Source organism: Erpetoichthys calabaricus, chromosome 6, assembly GCF_900747795.2.
Source record: "Erpetoichthys calabaricus chromosome 6, fErpCal1.3, whole genome shotgun sequence".
Classification (NCBI taxonomy): domain Eukaryota; kingdom Metazoa; phylum Chordata; class Cladistia; order Polypteriformes; family Polypteridae; genus Erpetoichthys; species Erpetoichthys calabaricus.
In genome coordinates, this window is record NC_041399.2 from 206675926 (window position 1) to 206696245 (window position 20320).

Here is a 20320-nt window from a genome sequence, read left to right on the forward strand (position 1 = left end):
ATTCGATTTACACTCAAAGCTTCTGCACTTTGATATGACTGCAACATGCTGTACAAACCGCCACGAAGGAGTAAAGCAAACACCCTTTATTTCTTGATGTTTTCTTTTTAATTAACAGTCTGAAATATTAAAACAGAGAACATAAAAAGTGACTAATCAAGCTCTGTGATTCCTTCTCCTCTCACAGTAACACAGCGATTACTGGGATCAATGCTAAATTGCAACGACACACATATCCTTGCACAGCTCAATATACAAATTAAAAAGTAACATACCCGATATATTAAAACAGAAAATAAAAAGTGACTATTCAAGCTCTGTGATTCCTATATAAACAAAACAAACAAGTGGAAAGGCTGTTGAACGCTCACATTAACACAGAACCAAAATTAATAGAAAAGCATTCAAAACAACAACTGTATACTACAAAAAAAAACATTACAATTACTGTCACATACAAAAAAAATGAACTCAAGCAATTTAAAATAAGTGGCACAGTGGTAGCGCTGCTGCCTTGCAGCTAGGAAAACTGGGTTCGCTTCCCGGGTCATCCCTGCGTGGAGTTTGCATGTTCTCCCCGTGTCTGCACGGGTTTCCTCCCACAGTCCAAAGACATGCAATTTAGGTGCTTTGGCGATCCTAAGTTGTAACTTGGTGTGTGCCCTGTAGTGTGCTGGCGCCCTGCCTGGGATTTGTTCCTGCCCTGTTTTGGCTGAGATTGGCTCAAGCAGGCCCCCGTGACCCTGTAGTTAGGATATAGCTTGTTGGATGATGGATGGAATTTAAAATAATTTAATAAATTTTACCATACAGAGAATACTTCCTCTCACAGTAACACAATGAATACTAGGAGAGGCTCACATTGATGACGTAACATAACACAATAAACGGAGTAGGGAAAATATAACAGGACCACAACAGGAAAACATACAACAGGATTTGGTGAAGCTCCAAACAACTAAACTTATTATTTTATATGCCTGTTACACAAGCACTCTACAGCATTGTTTTACAAACCATTTATTTTTATGATGATTAAATCACAAGTTTTTTTTCTTTGCACGTATAATATACCTTAATTTAAATATTGGGCAGGGAAAATTGGTGATTTGGTGGATGGAAAAATATTACTTGATGATATTAATTGTGTGGGGTTTTTTTTTTTTCTTTTCTTTTGTGCAGTCAAGAAGAATAACAAAAAACAATGTCTTCTGTAGACATCCAGAAAGCTGTCTTTAGCGTATCCAAAGCAGAAGATGTGAGACAAGAAACCATTCTTCTGATGAAGCCCTATGCCAACTGGGAAGAGTTTTTAATGCCAGGCCCACTCTCTATTGCCATCCTTGGAGAGTTGGTCTACATCTCCTCAAAAGGTGACTTCTCCATTAACAAGAATCCACCTGAAAAGGGATATGAATATATCCGCCACCCAGAGTCATTCCGTGCTTGTCTTATGCAGGTGACAAACAGTGGATGGCTGGCTTTTAATGAAGCTCACAAGAACATGGACCAAATTCGACTTCACTCTGGTACTGTGCCCCTTTACTTGAAAATGGCTGTAAGGACACTTCTTCAGAACAACCCTGACCGTGCCCGAGCGCTTATTCCAAGCCAGTTGCAAAATATTAGAAATATAGCCAGTGAGTGTACACGGCTGGCAGAGTCAACAGAGAAGAAATTCACAGATGTCATTCTGCTTATTCAAGAAATATTGGAAGCTTGCATTAATGCAAAGCACCTTTATGAAGAGGATTTACAGAACATCAAGCTCAAATTGGAAGAAGCCAAAATGAAGAAAGAATCAACAGACATGGCCACAAAACTAGCTGAGGAGAACCTGACCAGAATGTCTAAAGAGCTGGATGAGGCTCATGACCAATTTAAAAAATCCTTGGACTCAATACCCACTGGCTGGGAGATGGTTGGGATGACTTTGGCAGAAGGTATCACAGGTTCTTTAAATAGTTTTATCTCTGGTACATTATCTATATTGTCATCCCCCAAAAAAATTACTAATAAATTTAAAAGTTCATCCAGTGAATCTTCAAATTCTGTTAAAAGTGATAACCCTTTGGCTGTTAACAATATTTATTCCAAATCCATACAACTGCTTAGATTGTCACAGCAAATGCAAATGTTTCTGGGAAATGATCAGATCAAATGGAAGGAAATCTATGATGAAAGAAATGAATCTCTGAAATCAAACTGGCTTAAGAAACAGTATGAAGATATTGAGAAGAGAGTGAAAGCAGAAGAAGATTGCAAGCCCAAAGAGAAAGCCCTTAACATTTGTAAAGCTGCTATTTCCATTTGTAACATGCTGACAAAATACGCGCCCAAGAAAGTTTGTACTGATGAAGAAAAGAAGAACCTCTTAACACAGATAGCCAATCTCAAAGACAGTTGTGAGATGTTTGACTCCGAGAGCAAGTCCTTCACAAAATCCCCTGCTTTTCAAACTCCTCCACCAAATATAGCACAGAAAAATAATGAAGCGCAGAAAAGTGCCGTTCAGGCCGCCTCTGATAATGCCAGATTTAAAATCGAACAAAGCCAGGCCCAACTTAAGCAAGCGCAAGACACGTACAAGAAAAGTATTGAGAACTTTGAGAAGAACAACAAGGAACTGACGGATATTCTTGTCTCCATGCGGAGTTGCCAGGTAAAGGAGATCGATTTCAATACTGCGATAAAAATGCTAATGAAAGGCCTAGATGCCATGGGAAGAGTGAAGGAGCAGTGGGAGAAAATGGTTCACTTCTTTCAGATGATATCTAACTTAATCTGTACTTGCCTGAACACCTCATTGAAGCAGTTTGTTACATCAGCAGAATCGATTGACGGGATTGAAGGCTACTCATCCAACTCTTTTGTGACGGACATGATCTACACCCAGGCTTTCCAGGCTTCCAATATTGCAAATCTGGTCAATATGATTGCTGGAACGTACACTGAGATCTCAGACCAATATCTTATGGACAAAGTCAGCAGCCTTGGCCGCCTCATGGCTCTAGATCCCAGCAATCCTCAGTTGGAAAATGAGCGCATATCATTAGCCAACGATTGTGACTCTGCAAAGGATGGCATTCGTAGCTTGGTGCTAAAGAATAAGGAGGAGTTTGAAGGCAGCATGAATTCACGATTGGAGAAAATCCAAAGCAGTCTGCAGTCAGTGCTGCCTCCAATTTCTACTGCTGAACAAAAGAAGATACAAAGTAACATCTCCATGGGCTTGAAGAATTTGACCTTAGAAGAGGAGGGTCAGTATGCATGAAGGAGTGACAACCTATTGAATGTGGACATGCATTTTTAACAGCTCCTTCGGTAAGTTAAGACATCATTGTTGCAGTGCATCTCGGTTTTTAGTTTTTTGGCTGACTGTATTCACTTTCTGGTCCAGTTGATGAAAATATTCATATCTGCGACTTGAGATAATTTCCCTTTGATAATGTGTCTTATCAAACCTTAAGAAAAACAATTCATTTTGTGGAAATGAAACCAACCTCATCGTCATGAGACGTCAAAGTCAAGCTTGTCATTGTCATCTCAACCATATACAAGTATACAGACAGATGAAATTGCGAAGCTCGGAAGGAAGCGCACAGAAAAAAGCGCACAGGAAATAACCACACCCGATAGGTATCCGTCAATATGGGCGCGCACATAAAAGCGATCTTCAAAAGGATGACCTCAATTGAGCGCCGAATAAATGTGCGCATAAATAAAGGAGTGCTTCAAAAGTGTGACGTCAATTGGGCGCAGCGAATAAAGGCAAACGCAACAAAATTACAGAAAATTTATTAGATAAAGGCAATGATTGAACGTATAAAAAGATGAAAGCAAGAATATTAAAACATCCAATTAATTAATGCATGCACTTCTAACGAACTATTTCTAAAGCTCTCTATATTTCGTTGTTTTCAAAATTACAGAAAATTAGATTAAGGTAATGACTGAATGTATAAAAAGGTGAAAGCAAGTTACACTTGAAGCTGTAGATTATGTGCAATGCCACGTAGATATTCGAGATGCGGTCTATTAGCATAATCAAGGACAATAATTTTGAAGCGCTCCTTTATTTGCGCGCGCAATTATTCGGCGCTCAATTGAGGTCGCCCTTTTGAAGATCGCTTTTATTTATGTGCGCTTTTATTCTCCGCGCCCAATTGAGGTCGCCCTTTTGAAGGTCGCCTTTTTGTGCGCGCCCTTATTGAATAGAACCCACACGATAAAATGCGCGGATGGAAAAAAATGCACGTGGACGAATATGCATACAGTAAAGTGCGTACGTGGAAAAAAGCACACAGTGGCGACATATAACTATTACAAATATAAAATATACACCACCTATACTGCTAGATGTTTTTTATTATAATAAAATATAAACGATTAACACACACTAATTATCTATTCCTTTTGTTGTGCGAAAAAGCAGATATTCAAATCCCTTGTAACAGAGAATTTGCTTGCCTTTCTGACTGGTCGAAAACTCCATCTCGCTTTAAAACCCTAAGGTATAATATAAATTCTGAAAACTATTGTAAAGAATAATAACTTCCTAGAAATGGTAATTTAGGCACAACAATAACAGTAATAAAAGGATTAATGACTATTTTATTTTATGGACCATCCAACAGCCCACTACCCCAATTAGCACAAATTAAAACATAAAACTTATAAATACGTTTAGTGAACAATTATACAATTTCGTTTATTGCGATGTATAATATAACATTTTTTTGTTCTTTGCATATACACCTTTGCCGTGCACGCATTTTTCCAACGTGCGTTTTTTCCCGTGTGCGCATTTTTCTGTGTGCGGTTATTTGCCGTGTGCTTATACTGTATGACTGTGCGCTTTTTTCCTATGCGCTTCTTTCCGGTCACCAACAAGGTGAAGTGAAAATAATATATTAAAAATAGAATTAGAATTAAAATTTAAAATTAAAATACAAATGAGACAAGACATTGTGCAAAAACAAGACAAAGAAGTAGCAGCAATATTGATGTGTAGCAAGCAATATGAACATTGATACAATGTATGGTATTATGCAATCTAGATACATAAATATAGTCAATAAATATGTAATATAATAAATAAATAATAGATATAGATAATACAGACATTATCAGTGTATGATAATAGTTGTTTAAGACAAGTCAATGTGGTTGAAGGTTTAATTTTGCGGACCATTCAAAATCTTGATACCGATAATTGATGGGCTGTGACCATTGAACACATCCCCTCTAGATAAAGAAGGCCAGTCCCTTTTGAGGAGGTTTTCATAGATGTTGATGATTATTCAAGTGTTCTTGGTATCGTTTGTTAAGAAAAAGGTATGCCAATTAACTCTTGTGCTGATGATATCATTGAAGGATAAAAGTAAAAACTTATTTTTATTGTTGACATGCATGAGCCTTACTTATGAATAGGAGTCACAGTGTCCTGACTATCTGTAGATTTAAACGGTCAATAACTAAAGGTGACAAGATTCAGCTTTGAGGAGTCAGTCAGTTACTTCAAAATCCCATCAAATGCAGCGAAGATTTCTATGACATGACGATTCCAGGCTTGAATGTCCGAGATGCATGTTGTCGTTCTTTTGCTTAAGCTCTTCTGCATTGGATTTTACTTAGGTATGAGAAGAATGGCATCATCATATGTACACAGGAACAGCAGCAAAAGTTATATGGTCATGTGATGTGTTCCCCATATTTTTCATATCACACGAATGACGTTCACAAAGTTTCGGCACTTTTATATTTTCGTTGGAAATGGTGAAGGCGGGAGGAGTAGTAATTGGGCATTAAAAAGTTGGTACGACGCTGGGAAAACTGCATCGCAAATGACGGAGACTATGTAGAAAAGTAATGCAATTTGTTTTTGAAATTCTTAATAAACAGAGTTACAAAAAAGTGTGGAAACTTTTTGAACGTCCCTCGTATTTGTTCTTCTGTTAATCTTCTTTTTCCCTCAATTTTTAAAAAAACATTAAATCAATCTTGACGAGAACAGGCCATTCAGCCCATCAAAACTCGCCAGTCCCATCCACTTGGCTATGTTTGTTATTACTCATGATTCATTTGCTGTATGCTTTCAAAAAATCACTTGATCACAAAAAAGGGTTTTCTACCTAATATATGATATGATCAACAGATAACACATTGGCCAGACAATTTATAAAATATATTTTATTACGCTATATTTAAAGAACCTCTGCATTTACATTTGTAATAAATGTCCAAAAATTATCCTGAAAACTTTTGTTTCTTTCAATTACCCCTAAGGATCGATTTATGAAAATGTTTATGCAATTTACATTTTCTAATTTTGTCTTTTAATTCCGTTATAAAATTCTGTGTATTCTCAAAATGCCCAACCTTGTTACAGTTTGGTTGTATTTGTTTTGGAAAAATCAACAATTCTTACAAGTTGCACCTTAAAGATGAAGGCTATTGTTGCATTGAAGACGATGCTTGTTGCTTGTTTTTTTTTTTTTGTTTTGTTTTGTTTTTTTAATTAATGTGAAATTACTGTTAGTTATTTAAAAATCGGTGCCATTATTTCAACTATTTATAGCTTATTCATGTTGGTTGGCAACCACTTGTTGTAGTGTTTTTTTTTCACTTTAATATTTGTTTTATTATTCTCATTATTATTGACTTACATTTCTTTCTGTAGAACTTGATGCTCAAATGACCAAACAAAATGAACTGAAAATAAATTTTAATGTAACAATAATTGTGTCTTTGTCAAATATTTCTTATTTCTACTGAATACTCTTATTATCTTTTTTGTCTAAGAACCTTTTTTGACCAATGGGTGGCACAGTGGTTAGTAAACTTTGGGCAGAGTGGTTGCTCTGAGGCTAAGGATCTGCGCTGGTATCCCGAAGGTTGCCGGTTTGAATCCCCATCACTGCCAAAAGAGACCAGTCCACCCTTTGGGGGTACAACGTAAAAGTGGTGCAGATCTAAAAGTACCTGGGGCTCCATATAAACAACAATTTCACATAAAGAAGTGCTTCCTGGCTCAACTCCTAAATACACTTCCCCTTTACTTATTATCAGTGTCAGGCCCACTAACATGCTCATTAGCAAATAACAGATTAAAAAACTAAACCTGAAAAGCAGAATAAAAATCATCATAGTAATGAAAAATATTAAAAACCAAGTTAAAAAATAGAAAATACCATAAAGTATCTTCATTTAACATGCATCATTGCTAAACCTTTAAACCTAATAGTTCCTAAGTGGCACTTTACTGGCTTGTGGGGGTCCTTGTAGAACCACTGCTTGACAAAGAACCATTTCATTTTAAGGGGGGCTCCTTGCATTTAAAATTGATTCTTTGGGCTCTGAGGCTAAGGATCTGCGCTGGTATCCCAAAGGTTGCCAGTTTGAATCCCTGTCACTGCCAAAAGAGATCCTACTCCGCTGGGCCCTTGAGCAAGGCCCTTAACCTTCAATTGCTCCAGGGGCACTGTACAATGGCTGACCCTGTGCTCTGAATCCAAGGGGTATGCAAAAACTAACAAATTCCTAATACAAGAAATTGTATAAGGTGAAAAAAAAACTTGCCTTTTAGTTTAAGACTCATATTTTCAAATCTCTGTTCTTGATGATTTTGTCATTCTTTCTCCTGTTACAAGCACCTTGCAAAGCTTGAGAAATAGCTAAGTGACAAATTTGGAGTATTGCTGTAAAATAAAAACAGTGGGGCAGTGGTAGCGCTGCTGTCTTGCAGTAAGGAGACCCGGGTTGGCTTCCTGGGTCCTCCCTACGTGGAGTTTGCATGTTCTCCCCGTGTCTGCGTGCGTGGGTTTCCTCCCACAGTCCAAAGACATGCAGGTTAGGTGCATTGGTGATCCTAAATTGTCCCCTGGTGTGTGTGTGTGTGTGTGTGTGCCCTGCAGTGGGCTGGCGCCCTGCCCGGGGTTTGTTCCTGCCTTGTGCCCTGTGTTGGCTGGGATTGGCTCCAGCAGACCCCTGTGATCCTGTAGTTAGAATATAGCCAGTTGGAAAATGAATGGATGGATGGATGTAAAATAACTAGTATATTGTTCTGTACCAATTTCACAAAAGTAGTGTGACAAAAAAATAAAAATAAAATGAGCTTAAATGGATACTGCAAATGAAGAACAATTGATTCAGATGTATTTAAAACTGTAAATCTCTAGAAATAATCACATATGTTTTGTTCAAATAAACAGCTGCTTTGTCATGTCATCTCATTTTTTTAACTGCTTTTACTGGTGGGGGTCACAGCAGTAGGCCAAGCTGGGGTTTATTTCCTAAAAACGATCCATCTTAGTGAATAACAAAAGAAATAAGGAACAATGTAACCATGTAAAGAACAGGTGAGTTTTGCAAGTGTTTGCGAAAGCCCTTCATTATTCAAAATTGAACTAACGAGTTTAAAGTAGTTCTTTGTTGGCTCCTCCCCAGCATCCACATCAGGCAAACATCAACCCCACCTAGAAGGAGGAAAAGATGAAGAAGATGACAATGAAGTAGTAGTATCAGGTTCAAGATATGAATCAATCATGGATTAGATACCATCAACTCAGAGGACACACCTATGAAGAGGGTCACAATTACTCCTGTCAAGGCAACTTTAGGGTCACCAATTAATCCAATGCACATGTCTTTGCAATATAAGATGAAAAGAACAGAGCCAGGACAGAAAACACAGGCTGGCTTGGAGAGGACGTGCAAAGTGCCTTGAGCATGGGAAAAGTGCTATATAAATAAAATGTATTATTATTATTATTATTAACTACAGGTTGTAGCTGCAACTCAGTTATATAAAGATTATGTGACACACTGCACTTTGAGTTTACAGACAGGCTTAATGGACTGAATGGTCTCCTCTGATTTCTTATGGTGGTTATGTACATGGCATGAAACAAAAGGCTTATTTAAAAGCAGATGTTTATTAGTCAATTAAAAGGAAACACCACTACCAGCAGTTTGTGAAGCTGTGTGTCAGAAATGAAGGTGTGCAACACTGGAGCACCTCAGGGAGCTGTCCTGTCTCCCTTCCTGTTCACCCTCTACACCACAGATTTCCAGCATAATACCAACGCTTGCCATCAACAGAAATTCTCAGATAAGTCATCCATCATAGGCTACATTAATAATGGATAAACATCAGAGTACAGGAGGCTTGTGCAAGACTTTGTCTTGTGTTTGGAGGGAGAACCAACTGCAGCTCAACATCAGCAAGACAAAAGAGCAGATGGTTGACTTACGGTGTGCCAAAGAGCCTCTGAGAGCAGTCCACCATTTAGGGGGAGGACGTAAAAGTGGTGCAGATCTACAAGTACCTGGGGCTTCACATAAACAACAATTTCACATAAAGAAGTGCTTCCTGGCTCAACTCCTAAATACACTTCCCCTTTACTTATTATCAGTGTCAGGTCCATTAACATGCTCATTAGCAAATAATGGATTAAAAAACTAGAACACCTGAAAAGCAGAATAAAAATCATCATAGTAATGAAAAATATTAAAAACCAAGTTAAAAAATAGAAAATACCATAATGTATCTTCATGTAACATGCATCATTGCTAAACCATTAAACCTAATAGTACCTAAGTGGCACTTTACTGGCTTGTGGGGGTCCTTCTAGAGCCACTGCTTGACAAAGAACCATTTCATTTTAAGAGGGGCTCTTTGCATTTAAAATTGATTCTTTGGGCTTTAACAAGGCTCCCTATATGTGGACAAAACAGAAATCTTTAATGCATAGTAGACGGCCTAGCAGGCTACAACAGATCATGAAAACCTGAAATTAGTCTGTATTATTGTATGCAGCAAGAGTCCTTTAAAATTTAGGAACTCGTTGATATTTCATAAATTTATGAACAAGGTTCCCGCCCCAGTAGTTCACGAATGGCAGCAGGTTGACTGGCCACATATGCTTGACACACAGCAGATGTTTACAGCTGTCATTTCTCTTCTCCTGCCAATCACATAATTGGCTTCTGTAATTTGGTCAATGCTCAGCAGATGCCGTTGCTCTTCTTTTTTCTTCTGCCATGTTACCTTCTTGATCTATTGATCTATGAAGTTTGCCGTAAGAAAGATAGAAACCCTAATAACTTTTTACTACACCTGTGAGTTTCACGTCAGAAGCTTTTGATTAAGACCAACATCAAAGTTTTAGTGGTTCACCAGTGGTTAAGGAGTAACCATGTGACAGACTGACACAACCCTAGATAGATAGATAGATAGATAGATAGATAGATAGATAGATAGATAGATAGATAGATAGATAGATAGATAGATAGATAGATAGATAGATAGATTATCTATCTATCAGCTGTTTATTGAAATTTATGGAATCTATTATAGATCTAAATAAATAAAGGTTCTTCCTAGAATCTTCATACCATTGGTACTTTAGGTTACCAATAATAATTCCCTTTTAGTAATGTACTGAAGGACATTTTAACTCTTCAAGAATTAATTTTTACCAATTTATTATTGAAATTTCCATATAGACCCCAAATCAAGAAATGGAAAAATATCAACTTGCTTAAAAGACCGTGAGTCCAATTAAAAACAGAAGTTGGTTGGAAAAAACTTTTGAGCTCATTGGGTCCTCAGCACTGAGTTTGAGTATTATTACTGTTCTGGCTGATTACAAAAATTTGCATAACACTATAAGTGTGAATACTGAAACATCCGATTTTTTAAAATTAAAATGCTGTAGAATATTTGAGTTATCCTCCAAATCTTCAAATTAGTTTTGAACAACACAGTTTAAATGATTCAAAAATCTGTTTTCTCTCCTCCATTTTATTTATTTTTTTATTTTTTTTGCTTTATACAATGTCTTCAGTCATTTTTCTTTTTTATGGAAAAGTGAACATTTGGAGTAGACAGCAAATACAGTGTTGCTGTATATAAATACCCATGTGGTGTACGTTGGCATGTTGGAAGTGGTGAAAATACAATAAGGACGATAAAGCTAAGCAGACACTGAAATTTGAGGCTGGAAGGTAAATGAATGGGGGGGGGGGGGTATCATGAAAATAAATACACTTGCAAAATTAAAGGCAGAAGAATTTAACAATCACAGAGCTCCTTGCTCCTCCTTTTGATGCTATTTGGCCTTTTGATTACATTTCATTTGGTCAAAATTAAAAGCACGATTTTTGAATCGAACTTCAATAAATTTGGTGCAGCCGCTAAAACAAATGCAATACATTTGCTTTTCTTTTAGTAAGGACACACATGAATAAATGTCATGTCCTCACAGGTGGCGCGATGGTAGTGCTGCTGCTTTGTAGTAAGGAGACTGTGGAAGATTGTGGGTTTGCTTCCTGGTTCCTCCCTGTGTGGATAGCGCTTTGAGTACTGAGAAAAGCACTATATAAATGTAATGAATTATTATTATGTCATTTTCTAACTCTCTAACCTGCTTTATCCCGACCAGGGTTTTCTGGGGGGCTGGAGCCTATCCTAGCAAGCATAAGGCACAAGGCAGGAACAGGGCACCAGGGCACCAGAACACACACACACACACACACTAGAGCCAAGTTAGCGTCGCCAATTCACCTAAGTTGCATGACTTTGGACAGTTGGAGAAAATGCACTCAGATATGAGGTCATGTAAACTCCATGTAGGGAGCACCCGGGATGTGAACGCTGGTCTCTCTACTGTGAGCACTACCACTGTGCCCACCTGCTGCCAATGACTTTTTTTTTTTTTTTTTTGATAATGCTTTAATGTATTTTCCTTTCCTTTCTGTTTCAAAATAGAAAGTTGAAATGGGTCATATTGTCTTTTTGTTGTAATATTTAATATGGCATAGTGCTCCCTGATGGCTATCGAGTGTCATTGTAAGCTTTGGCATTGCATACTCTGTCCGTGTCTCTCTGTTTCACTCGTAATCTCTGATGATGGTTCAGTGTTTTCTCCTGCCATCCATACACCTATTTTGTTTTTGGTTTTTTTTTGTTCTTTATTTCGCCTTATCCAATTTCTTGTATTGGGAATTTGTTAGTTTCTGCATACCCCTTGGGGTCAGAGCGCAGGGTCAGCCATTGTACAGCACCCCTGGAGCAATTACAGGTTAAGGGCCCAGCAGAGTAGGATCTCTTTTGGCAGTGATGGGGATTTGAACCGGCAAACATTCTGGATACCAGCGCAGATCCTTAGCCTCAGAGCCACCACTCCGCCCCTTGCATCTCCCATTACTTTCTAACTCCTGTGTAGCATCTATCCAAGTTTAGGCGACTGCATAACTTTGACATTACATATTAGCTTTTCCATGGGTCTGTCAGATCACTTAGGTGGGGCCCAAATAATGACACAACTCAAGTGGTCCCCTCCCTGTCTATGCCGGCACTGCCTTCGTGTTTTAAACATGCAGTTTTCATTTATTGAAAGTGACTTAATTTTCACACAGATCTTAATCAAACAATAGAAATTAAATATTTATTTTTCTATAAAAGACTGATCATATTATTAAAGCACCTGATACTCTCTGCATGTACACCGGTTCTTCGATGGCACTTTATGGTCCTTTACTGGAATGTGATTCCACAGCCATTGCTTGACAAAGCATCATTTCATTCTGGGAAAAAGTTAGCTCTTTATGCTTTGAAAAACATAATAATATGTAGAAAGAAAAACTGAAATCTGTATGTTAAGTTGCTTAGCATGACACTAACAGATTAAGAAAACCTGGACGTGCCTGTGTGATTTCATGCAGTAAGAGTCCTTTAACTGTAAAATAATAAGCCATTGGTATTTCACCAATCTGTAACCATCTACACATGGCTGTTTATTGTATGTAGTCTGTTATAGATCTAAATAAATAAAAGGAGCCTTCGTGTGAAAGGGTCTTTTGGATAACAAAAAATTTCCCTTGTGCCATCGCTCTGAAGAACCACTCTGGCACACCTTCATTTTGAATGTAGTGTTCTCATTCTCCCCATTGCCGTTTAACGTTTTTCTCTTTTAGTTTATATATCAGGGTTACCAGAAAACCTCAGATTTCCAGTTATGGATGATCGATTGGTTTTGTTGACGTCACCTCCAGTCCCAGCACCCATGATCGACTGGCTTTGATTCTGCCTTGTATCAGACTTGTCTGGGAAGTTTGTCTGTCATCGATAGACATTAAAACTGAATGAAGCGACCTCAGCAAATAGACGCGTTTATGGGTAAACGGAGAGCACTTATTAAAAGAGGTGTGTCAAAAACTCCTTTTTAAAGGACTAAATCTGGTGTTACTGTTGCTGTCAATTCAGTCAATCAACTCAATTAAGGAAAACATAAAAAAAGAAAGAATTTGCGGCAATTTGTTTAATATTACAGGAATTCTGGGATCGCGTCCTGCTGTTCATGTCACAAAAATTCGGACGTGAGCGTCAGTAGGCTTTGCGCCCCAGGAACCAATTTACTCAAACTATCCATCCATCCATTTTCCAACCCGCTGAATCCTAACACAGGGTCACGGGGGTCTACTGGAGCCAATCCCAGCCAACACAGGGCACAAGGCAGGAACCAATCCCGAGCAGGGTGCCAACCCACCGCAGAACATACTCAAACTATCCGATAGCTTTTCAGTAATTATTTACCGCTCTGATGCCGATCTTTCTGATCATAAAACAGGTAATTACGGTAGCAATTGACAAGAAGAATACATAACTAATTGCAGAATTACAGTATTTGAGGGTTCCTCTAAAGTGCCTTAATGAGCCCATCGTCATCTCATAACAGGCTTAAGTTTCGACTTTTTTCCGTCTAGCCATTTTAGCTCTAGACCGTCCTCAAGAAACTGCCACACAGACAGACAGACACCCACCCATCATCGAGATATCGATGTTTTCGGTATCAGGGGACCCTAAAACAACGAGATCCGTCTAACACCGGAGATCGAAATTTTTGACGAATCGAAAGCTTTCACTCCTCCATACATAGACGATAGGGCCGGATTAAGACCCTTAGATGCCCTAAGCACTAAGTAATTTTGGTGCCCCCCTTACACTAGTAATTCAAAATATTAAAACAATAACAAACTAGAAAATAAAATTTTATTTTATTATCGAAAATCCGAAATTAAACAAAACATACTTATAGTAAGAAGGAAAATAATATTTATTTTTGTATGCTTCATTTTATTTTTATCTTAATAATTTTCTCCTACTTTTTATTCCTTGCAAACTCTTTGATTAGATCTTCATAATCAATTTTACGTAGCACATCTCCTACTATACATAATAGAAATAAGGCATCCAGTCGACCTTGATGCATAGTTGTTCTTGGGGGATTTTTAATATATTTCAACTGAGAAAATGAGCGCTCAGCTGAGCAGTTTGTGACCATTAATGCTAAAAATATACGAAAGGCAATGTCTACATTTGGAAAAGCACACTCAATATTGTATTGTATTTTATTAAGTTCTGCATGACTGAATCTTGTTTTTACATTTTCTGTTGCACTGAACTTATGGCGCACATATAAATGAAACTGCTGAAGTTCAGCTGAGAAATTACTGTTGAAGTCCTCTGGGTAAGCATCGATCAGCTTTTCACTGTACTTAGAATACCTTTCAATGTTAGTAGATGATGAAGTGACATATGGCAGATCACTTAGAAAAGAAAATCTCTCAGCTATTTCTGTGTATATCTCTCATCTCCTTTTCATCTCAGTTTCAAGTTTGTCAACAATTATGCAAAAGGTGCTGATATGAAATTTATCTCTGGCATTCAGATATACTTCTGGTGTACCGCCATCATTGGGTAGATTCTTTCTGATGCGTGTGCGAGTTGTAGCTGTACTTGTAATCGACATCTGGTAACATTTCCTTTGCTTCTTTTTCATATTTTTCAAATTCATTTCGTAAAGCACACAGTTGATCAGCTAATGATACATACAGATCTGCACATGTTTTTAAGTTCACATCCTCATTTTGTAGAACTTTGCTTACTCTGTGAAAATTCTGAAAAATCTCATTCCGAAAATTCAAAATAAAAACGAATTCTAGCTCTTGCATCTTATCTGCAATATTATTTGCTTCTCTTCTATCCATCCATTCCAACCCGCTAAATCCGAACACAGGGTCACGGGGGTCTGCTGGAGCCAATCCCAGCCAACACGGGGCACAAGGCTGGAACCAATCCCGGGCAGGGTTTCCAACCCACCGCAGGCTTCTCTTCTAGCGTCTCCCTTTTGTGACTGGTCTTCGGCTATATATTCTAACGCTTCTAAATTTTCAAAGAAAGATTTCAAAATTGCTGTTACTGCCATAGCATGTGCCTCCCATCAGAGAGGGATTTTAAGACATTTTCATTTTTAATACAATCTTTAAGAATTTTCCACCTACTGGTTGAGGCAGAAAAGAAGGTACAGAGTAACTGTAGAAATTAACAGCCCAGTGACAGCAGTCAACAGCGCTTCGGCCAACCAGATTTAGAGAATGAGCTGCACATGGCACATATATACAGTATGAAAATGGCTATAAATTTAACTAATTTAATAATTTATATGATAAATTCAGCCATGAAAAAATTTTGTGGTGCCCCCTTTACCCTTGATGCCCTAAGCATGTGCTTAACTTTACTGATATGGTTAATCCAGCAGTGGGGAGGGCCCAAAGCAAAAATGTGTAGATTTTACAGTAAATTACTGGCAAATAAGTAGCCAGTTAGCTATTTTAAAAACTACAAAATATGCCTGGAAAACCGTACTCCCAGTAAAACGCTGTAATTTTACAAAATGTCACCGGTATATTCAATGTTAATACATATAGTGCACCGTTCATTTACATTCTTAAAATCCTATATTATACATACACACATTCTTGGAAGAGATACATGAAACTGCACAAAACAGAAATCTTTATAGACTACGAGATATTTGCAGAATACTAAAACGTTAACTTAGCCGGTGTGATTGCATGCAGTTAAGTCTTTTTATAATCGAGACTCCGCTGGTATATTTCACACATCAGTTATCATCTATTGGTAGTTGTTTTTGGAGCCAGTTACGGATCTAAATGAACCTTCATGTGCATCGAGAAACAAAAACGGTTCACCTGTAACTTAGGTCTGAAGAAACACGCCGGCAATTTATTTTTAAGAATGTGAGATGGTCCATCACATTTGTACACGCAATGTTGTGTTATTATTTTATTTTTTATTTAAAATCTTTATTAACTCAAAAATAAGTAATGCGTTTTTAACATGTTTTGCAGAATACATCATCAACATGTAATTTCATGAAATTATGCCATTTTTAAAATAAAAGTCCCCCAACTCACACCTTGTGAAACATCATCCCCCACCCTACATAAATTCTTTTTTTTTTATTTCATATTTTCTTCTAAACAAATGTTAATAATTTTGTCCTCCTCCTCTTTGAACATCATCAAACACAAATCTAAAATTACCTTTCTAACCTCCTTTTTCTCCTAGTGCTTAACTCTATTTCATTTCATATATAATAATTCCCAGTACTTTAATTACTATACACATTTCATTGCTTCCAGCGTTAATCTTTGTCTGAAGTGTTCTGCAGTTCGTTTTATTCGGTACTAATTTCAGCGAGAAGCATGGAATGAGTTGTAATATTTCCAACTTCGTGGGCCCCTTCTATATACTGCCCCCCAACCCTAATCATGTTGTAAAAAGAATCGTGATGTTTATCCCATCAATGCGACTGTACGTCTATGGAGAGTCAGGCTAATCGGTTCAATCACATGCTGATGGAGACGATGCTGTCTCGGGATAAGAAAGTCGCAGACGTGATAAGAAAACAAACAGACTTCATGTCTCCATTAAAGGGGCGAGACTGCTGATGAAAGGGTTTGGTTCTCATTTACATTAATAAGACATTGGAACGAATAAACCTTAGCAAACAGATCATTAATGCTGGACTTTACTGTACTCTGAGGTCGTAAATCAAACAAATGAGGGGCTGCATGGCATGGATTTTTTTTCTTTTTATCGCATGCTACATTCTTTTATAAAATCTTTTAAAAATATCAGAAAATTGGAAAGTTTTAAAGCCAACAGTATACACCACCAAATTGTCTCGCCTGCAAGAACTTTTAAAAGTTGGCTTTTTGATTTTTGTTCTTACGGTGATTTCACAAAATGTATTTATGTACATCCACAAATATTTAATTACGTTATATTTAACAATTAGTTTTTAGTTGTATCAGCTCATCTATACCGATTACTTTACTCCTTTTTTCCATTTTTTTTTTTTTTTTTTGTGTGATTGCAACTGGCTATGCATGTTCATTTTACTTAAAGAAACTTCAGATGTGTTGTTTTTATATACTCTCACGTTACGCGCGATAACATCATGACCAGGTTAATAAACCCAAAACACGAACTTAGTTTTAAAACTTTATTTCTACATATCAGTTAAACTGACACATTTTCTCATTCTTTTGTGACCAAAGGCAAAATTGTAAAATTATTAAATCAGACTTCCACAGATCCCATTTTTTATTGAATCAACTTAAAATGTAATGTCACAAGTAGTAGACTCTCTAAGTAAGATCGGGGGAGGGGTGATGTTAGAGCGGGTGAGCAGGAACAACGCACGTTGATCTTTTTTCTTCTTTCAGTACATGTGCCTTCCCTGTTTATTTATATATCTCTGCCTGTCTGTCTCCCTATTACGCAGTGCTCGTCTGTCTGTGTGTTATGGATCTTAAAAATAACAGTTATAAGGACAGTTGTTCCTGTTAATTGCAGTCTCGATTGTTAAAAAAATATTTTAAAAGGAGCACCTCACATGAAAATATAACGATCTCATTAACTGACAGTACATACCAATTTATAAATTTTATGTCCGTTTGAGGTATCCCTAGCGGGGAATCGAACTCAGGTATGAGAGGCGGCAGAGCTGTTGTGCTCTAAGAGGCAAATCTTAACGCGCTACGCCACGGAGGTTGTTGTATCGTTCTTGAAGCTTTTGTGAAAGTGTTTATTTAATCTTTGGAACTCGGGCTTTACACATTCTATAGTTTATGCCTACTACATTTTGTAACATTTATTACTAAAATATGACAAAGTTTCTGTTTTAACAATGTGTTTACACAGATTACTTTAGAATAATGATCTGTTATTTCCACTGTAAAACTCCACTTCACTCCCACATAATCAATCAAGGCGTGAGCTGCGAAAACTTCGCTCACGTTCTAAGTCGGTGGGGTGATGGAATAGCCGGCTGCTGGCAGCTTGTCTTTTATCAGCACATTTAGAGGACAAAGGATGCTGGCGGAGAGGTGTGAACGGATTTAAGAAGCGATTTAAGGTGGGCCGGATATACAAGTTTTTTCGTAGGTTCTGGTAATTCTAGTGCTAATCTCTGCCTGTTGTCGGGTGCGCTGTTTGACCGGCATCAGCCCTTTTGTCAGTCGTGCGTAAGGAAAATGGTTGGCTGCTCTTAGCCTTGATCCTAAAAACTGGGTCTGTTCATCTTTGTGATCCGAGCCGGCGCTTCGGGCCCCTGTAAGGCGTCAAAAGATAAGTCAGCAACGGGGACGGAGCAGGCATCCTGCTCCTAGCTGTGCACAGCGCCAGGGGTGTGTACAGAGAATACAGAGAGCTTGAGTGAGCCTGCTCTTATCTGCTTACAGCGCCCGGGTGTGTACAGAGAGCTTGAGTAACAGACCCCTGCAAGAGGATGGAAAAGAAAATTTTAGAGAGGCTCTATTACACCCCCAAGGAGCCTGGCAGTGCATCCCAAACACGTCCAGAGCATACCGTTGCCTTGACAGCCATGTAAAACCATGCCCTATATAAAGCAAGGCATATCGTAGATACCAAAGTGATTTAATGCATTGCATCCCAAACAGCCATGTAAAACCATGCCCTTTATAAAAGCAAGGCGTAATGTAGATACCAAAGTGATTTAAAACAACAGGTTTTATTGAATGAATCAAAAAGATACCCAAAAAGTGGTTTAAACAATTTTTATTGAAGCAAAATTCCAAACATAGCAAAATAACATGTTGGCTTCACTTTCCGGGTTACACACTGTTATACATTAATTGCTTAAAAGTATGAATAAAAGCAGGTTATACCATTGTAAAATAGTCACACAAGCTTGTTTGAATACAGATTAGCAATTCAATTTAAAAAGAAGCAAAAATACAAGAATTGTATACACTGTTGAAAACACAAATCAAATTGCAAACCAGGTCCCAACCCATCAGTGAGCCGGTAATACATCTAAATAAAATGTTTAAGCCAACACATGTTTAATATATTTGTATTTCACTAAATTATGTAAGCCTATTTTCTCTGTTTGGAACAGAGCCGACCACATAAAGCTGGTCTTCACAGGTTGAATTAGTTGTGCGTAAGCATCAATGGGTATCTCGCCCTTCTCAAACTCTGCTATAATATCATCCACATCATTCTTGATAGCTTTACGAAAACAAGGCAAGTTATACATTTTTAGCAAAGCACGCACACAGGACACAAGTCTATCCTTTCTAACCCTTTCGAGCATAAATAAGCTCTGTTTATATGAAATAAACGGTGGCGCAGTGGGTAGCGCTGCTGCCTCACAGTTGGGAGACCTGGGGACCCGGGTTCGCTTCCCGGGTCCTCCCTGCGTGGAGTTTGCATGTTCTCCCCGTGTCTGCGTGGGTTTCCTCCGGGCGCTCCGGTTTCCACCCACATTCCAAAGACACGCAGGTTAGGTGGATTCTAAATTGGGGTTTGTGTGGGTTGGCACCCTGCCTGGGATTGGTCCCTGCCCTGTGTTGGCTGGGTTTGGCTCCAGCAGACCCCTGTGTTCGGATTCGGTGGGTTGGAAAATGGATGGATGATATTACAAATGTGTCTATCTGGTATGTATTTGTTCTCTTGACATTCATCACATTTTTCCCATAAATGTTCAACAGAGCTAAAAACATAAGCCCAGACGACTGAGCGACCGATTATGGTCATAATGAATCTTTTTCTAGCAGATATAATATAAGGAGAATATGTTCTATAGGTAGTATTACGTGTCACGATGGGTTGGGACCAGGTTTTCCTTGTTCTAGCTGCCGAGTCTTGGATCCTCTGACAACAAAACAAAATACAACAGTTAGCGTTAGGCAAGAGCAACACACGGATAGGGGGCCCGGCTTGCATAACCCAGTGTGCAAGCCATTGATAAGAACTTTGCTGACCAACGCCCTGACGTGGACTGTTAATCTTGCTTAGCCCTGTGTGCACCCGACTGATAAGAACTTTGCCTCCCAAAGGCCTCAGAAAATGAGCAAAACTGTATAGATGAAAAGATTGGGTGTGTGTCCCTATTTCGCGGGGCCCTTTTGGGTCGGC

The 20320-nt window shown here is 38.2% G+C and overlaps 2 protein-coding genes across 2 annotated transcripts in view; both read left to right on the forward strand.

The window, feature by feature from the left end:
• LOC114653833 (uncharacterized) overlaps positions 1-3716 on the forward strand; it is a 9076-nt gene extending 5360 nt beyond the window's left edge. The window contains exon 2 of the mRNA XM_028804382.2: positions 1183-3716. Within this exon, the coding sequence (XP_028660215.2) occupies positions 1205-3274 (2070 nt within the window). The 5' untranslated portion in view covers positions 1183-1204 and the 3' untranslated portion in view covers positions 3275-3716. The remainder of the gene's footprint in view (positions 1-1182) is intronic.
• LOC114653822 (aerolysin-like protein) overlaps positions 1-20320 on the forward strand; it is a 989661-nt gene that overhangs the window by 374709 nt on the left and 594632 nt on the right. The window lies entirely within an intron of this gene.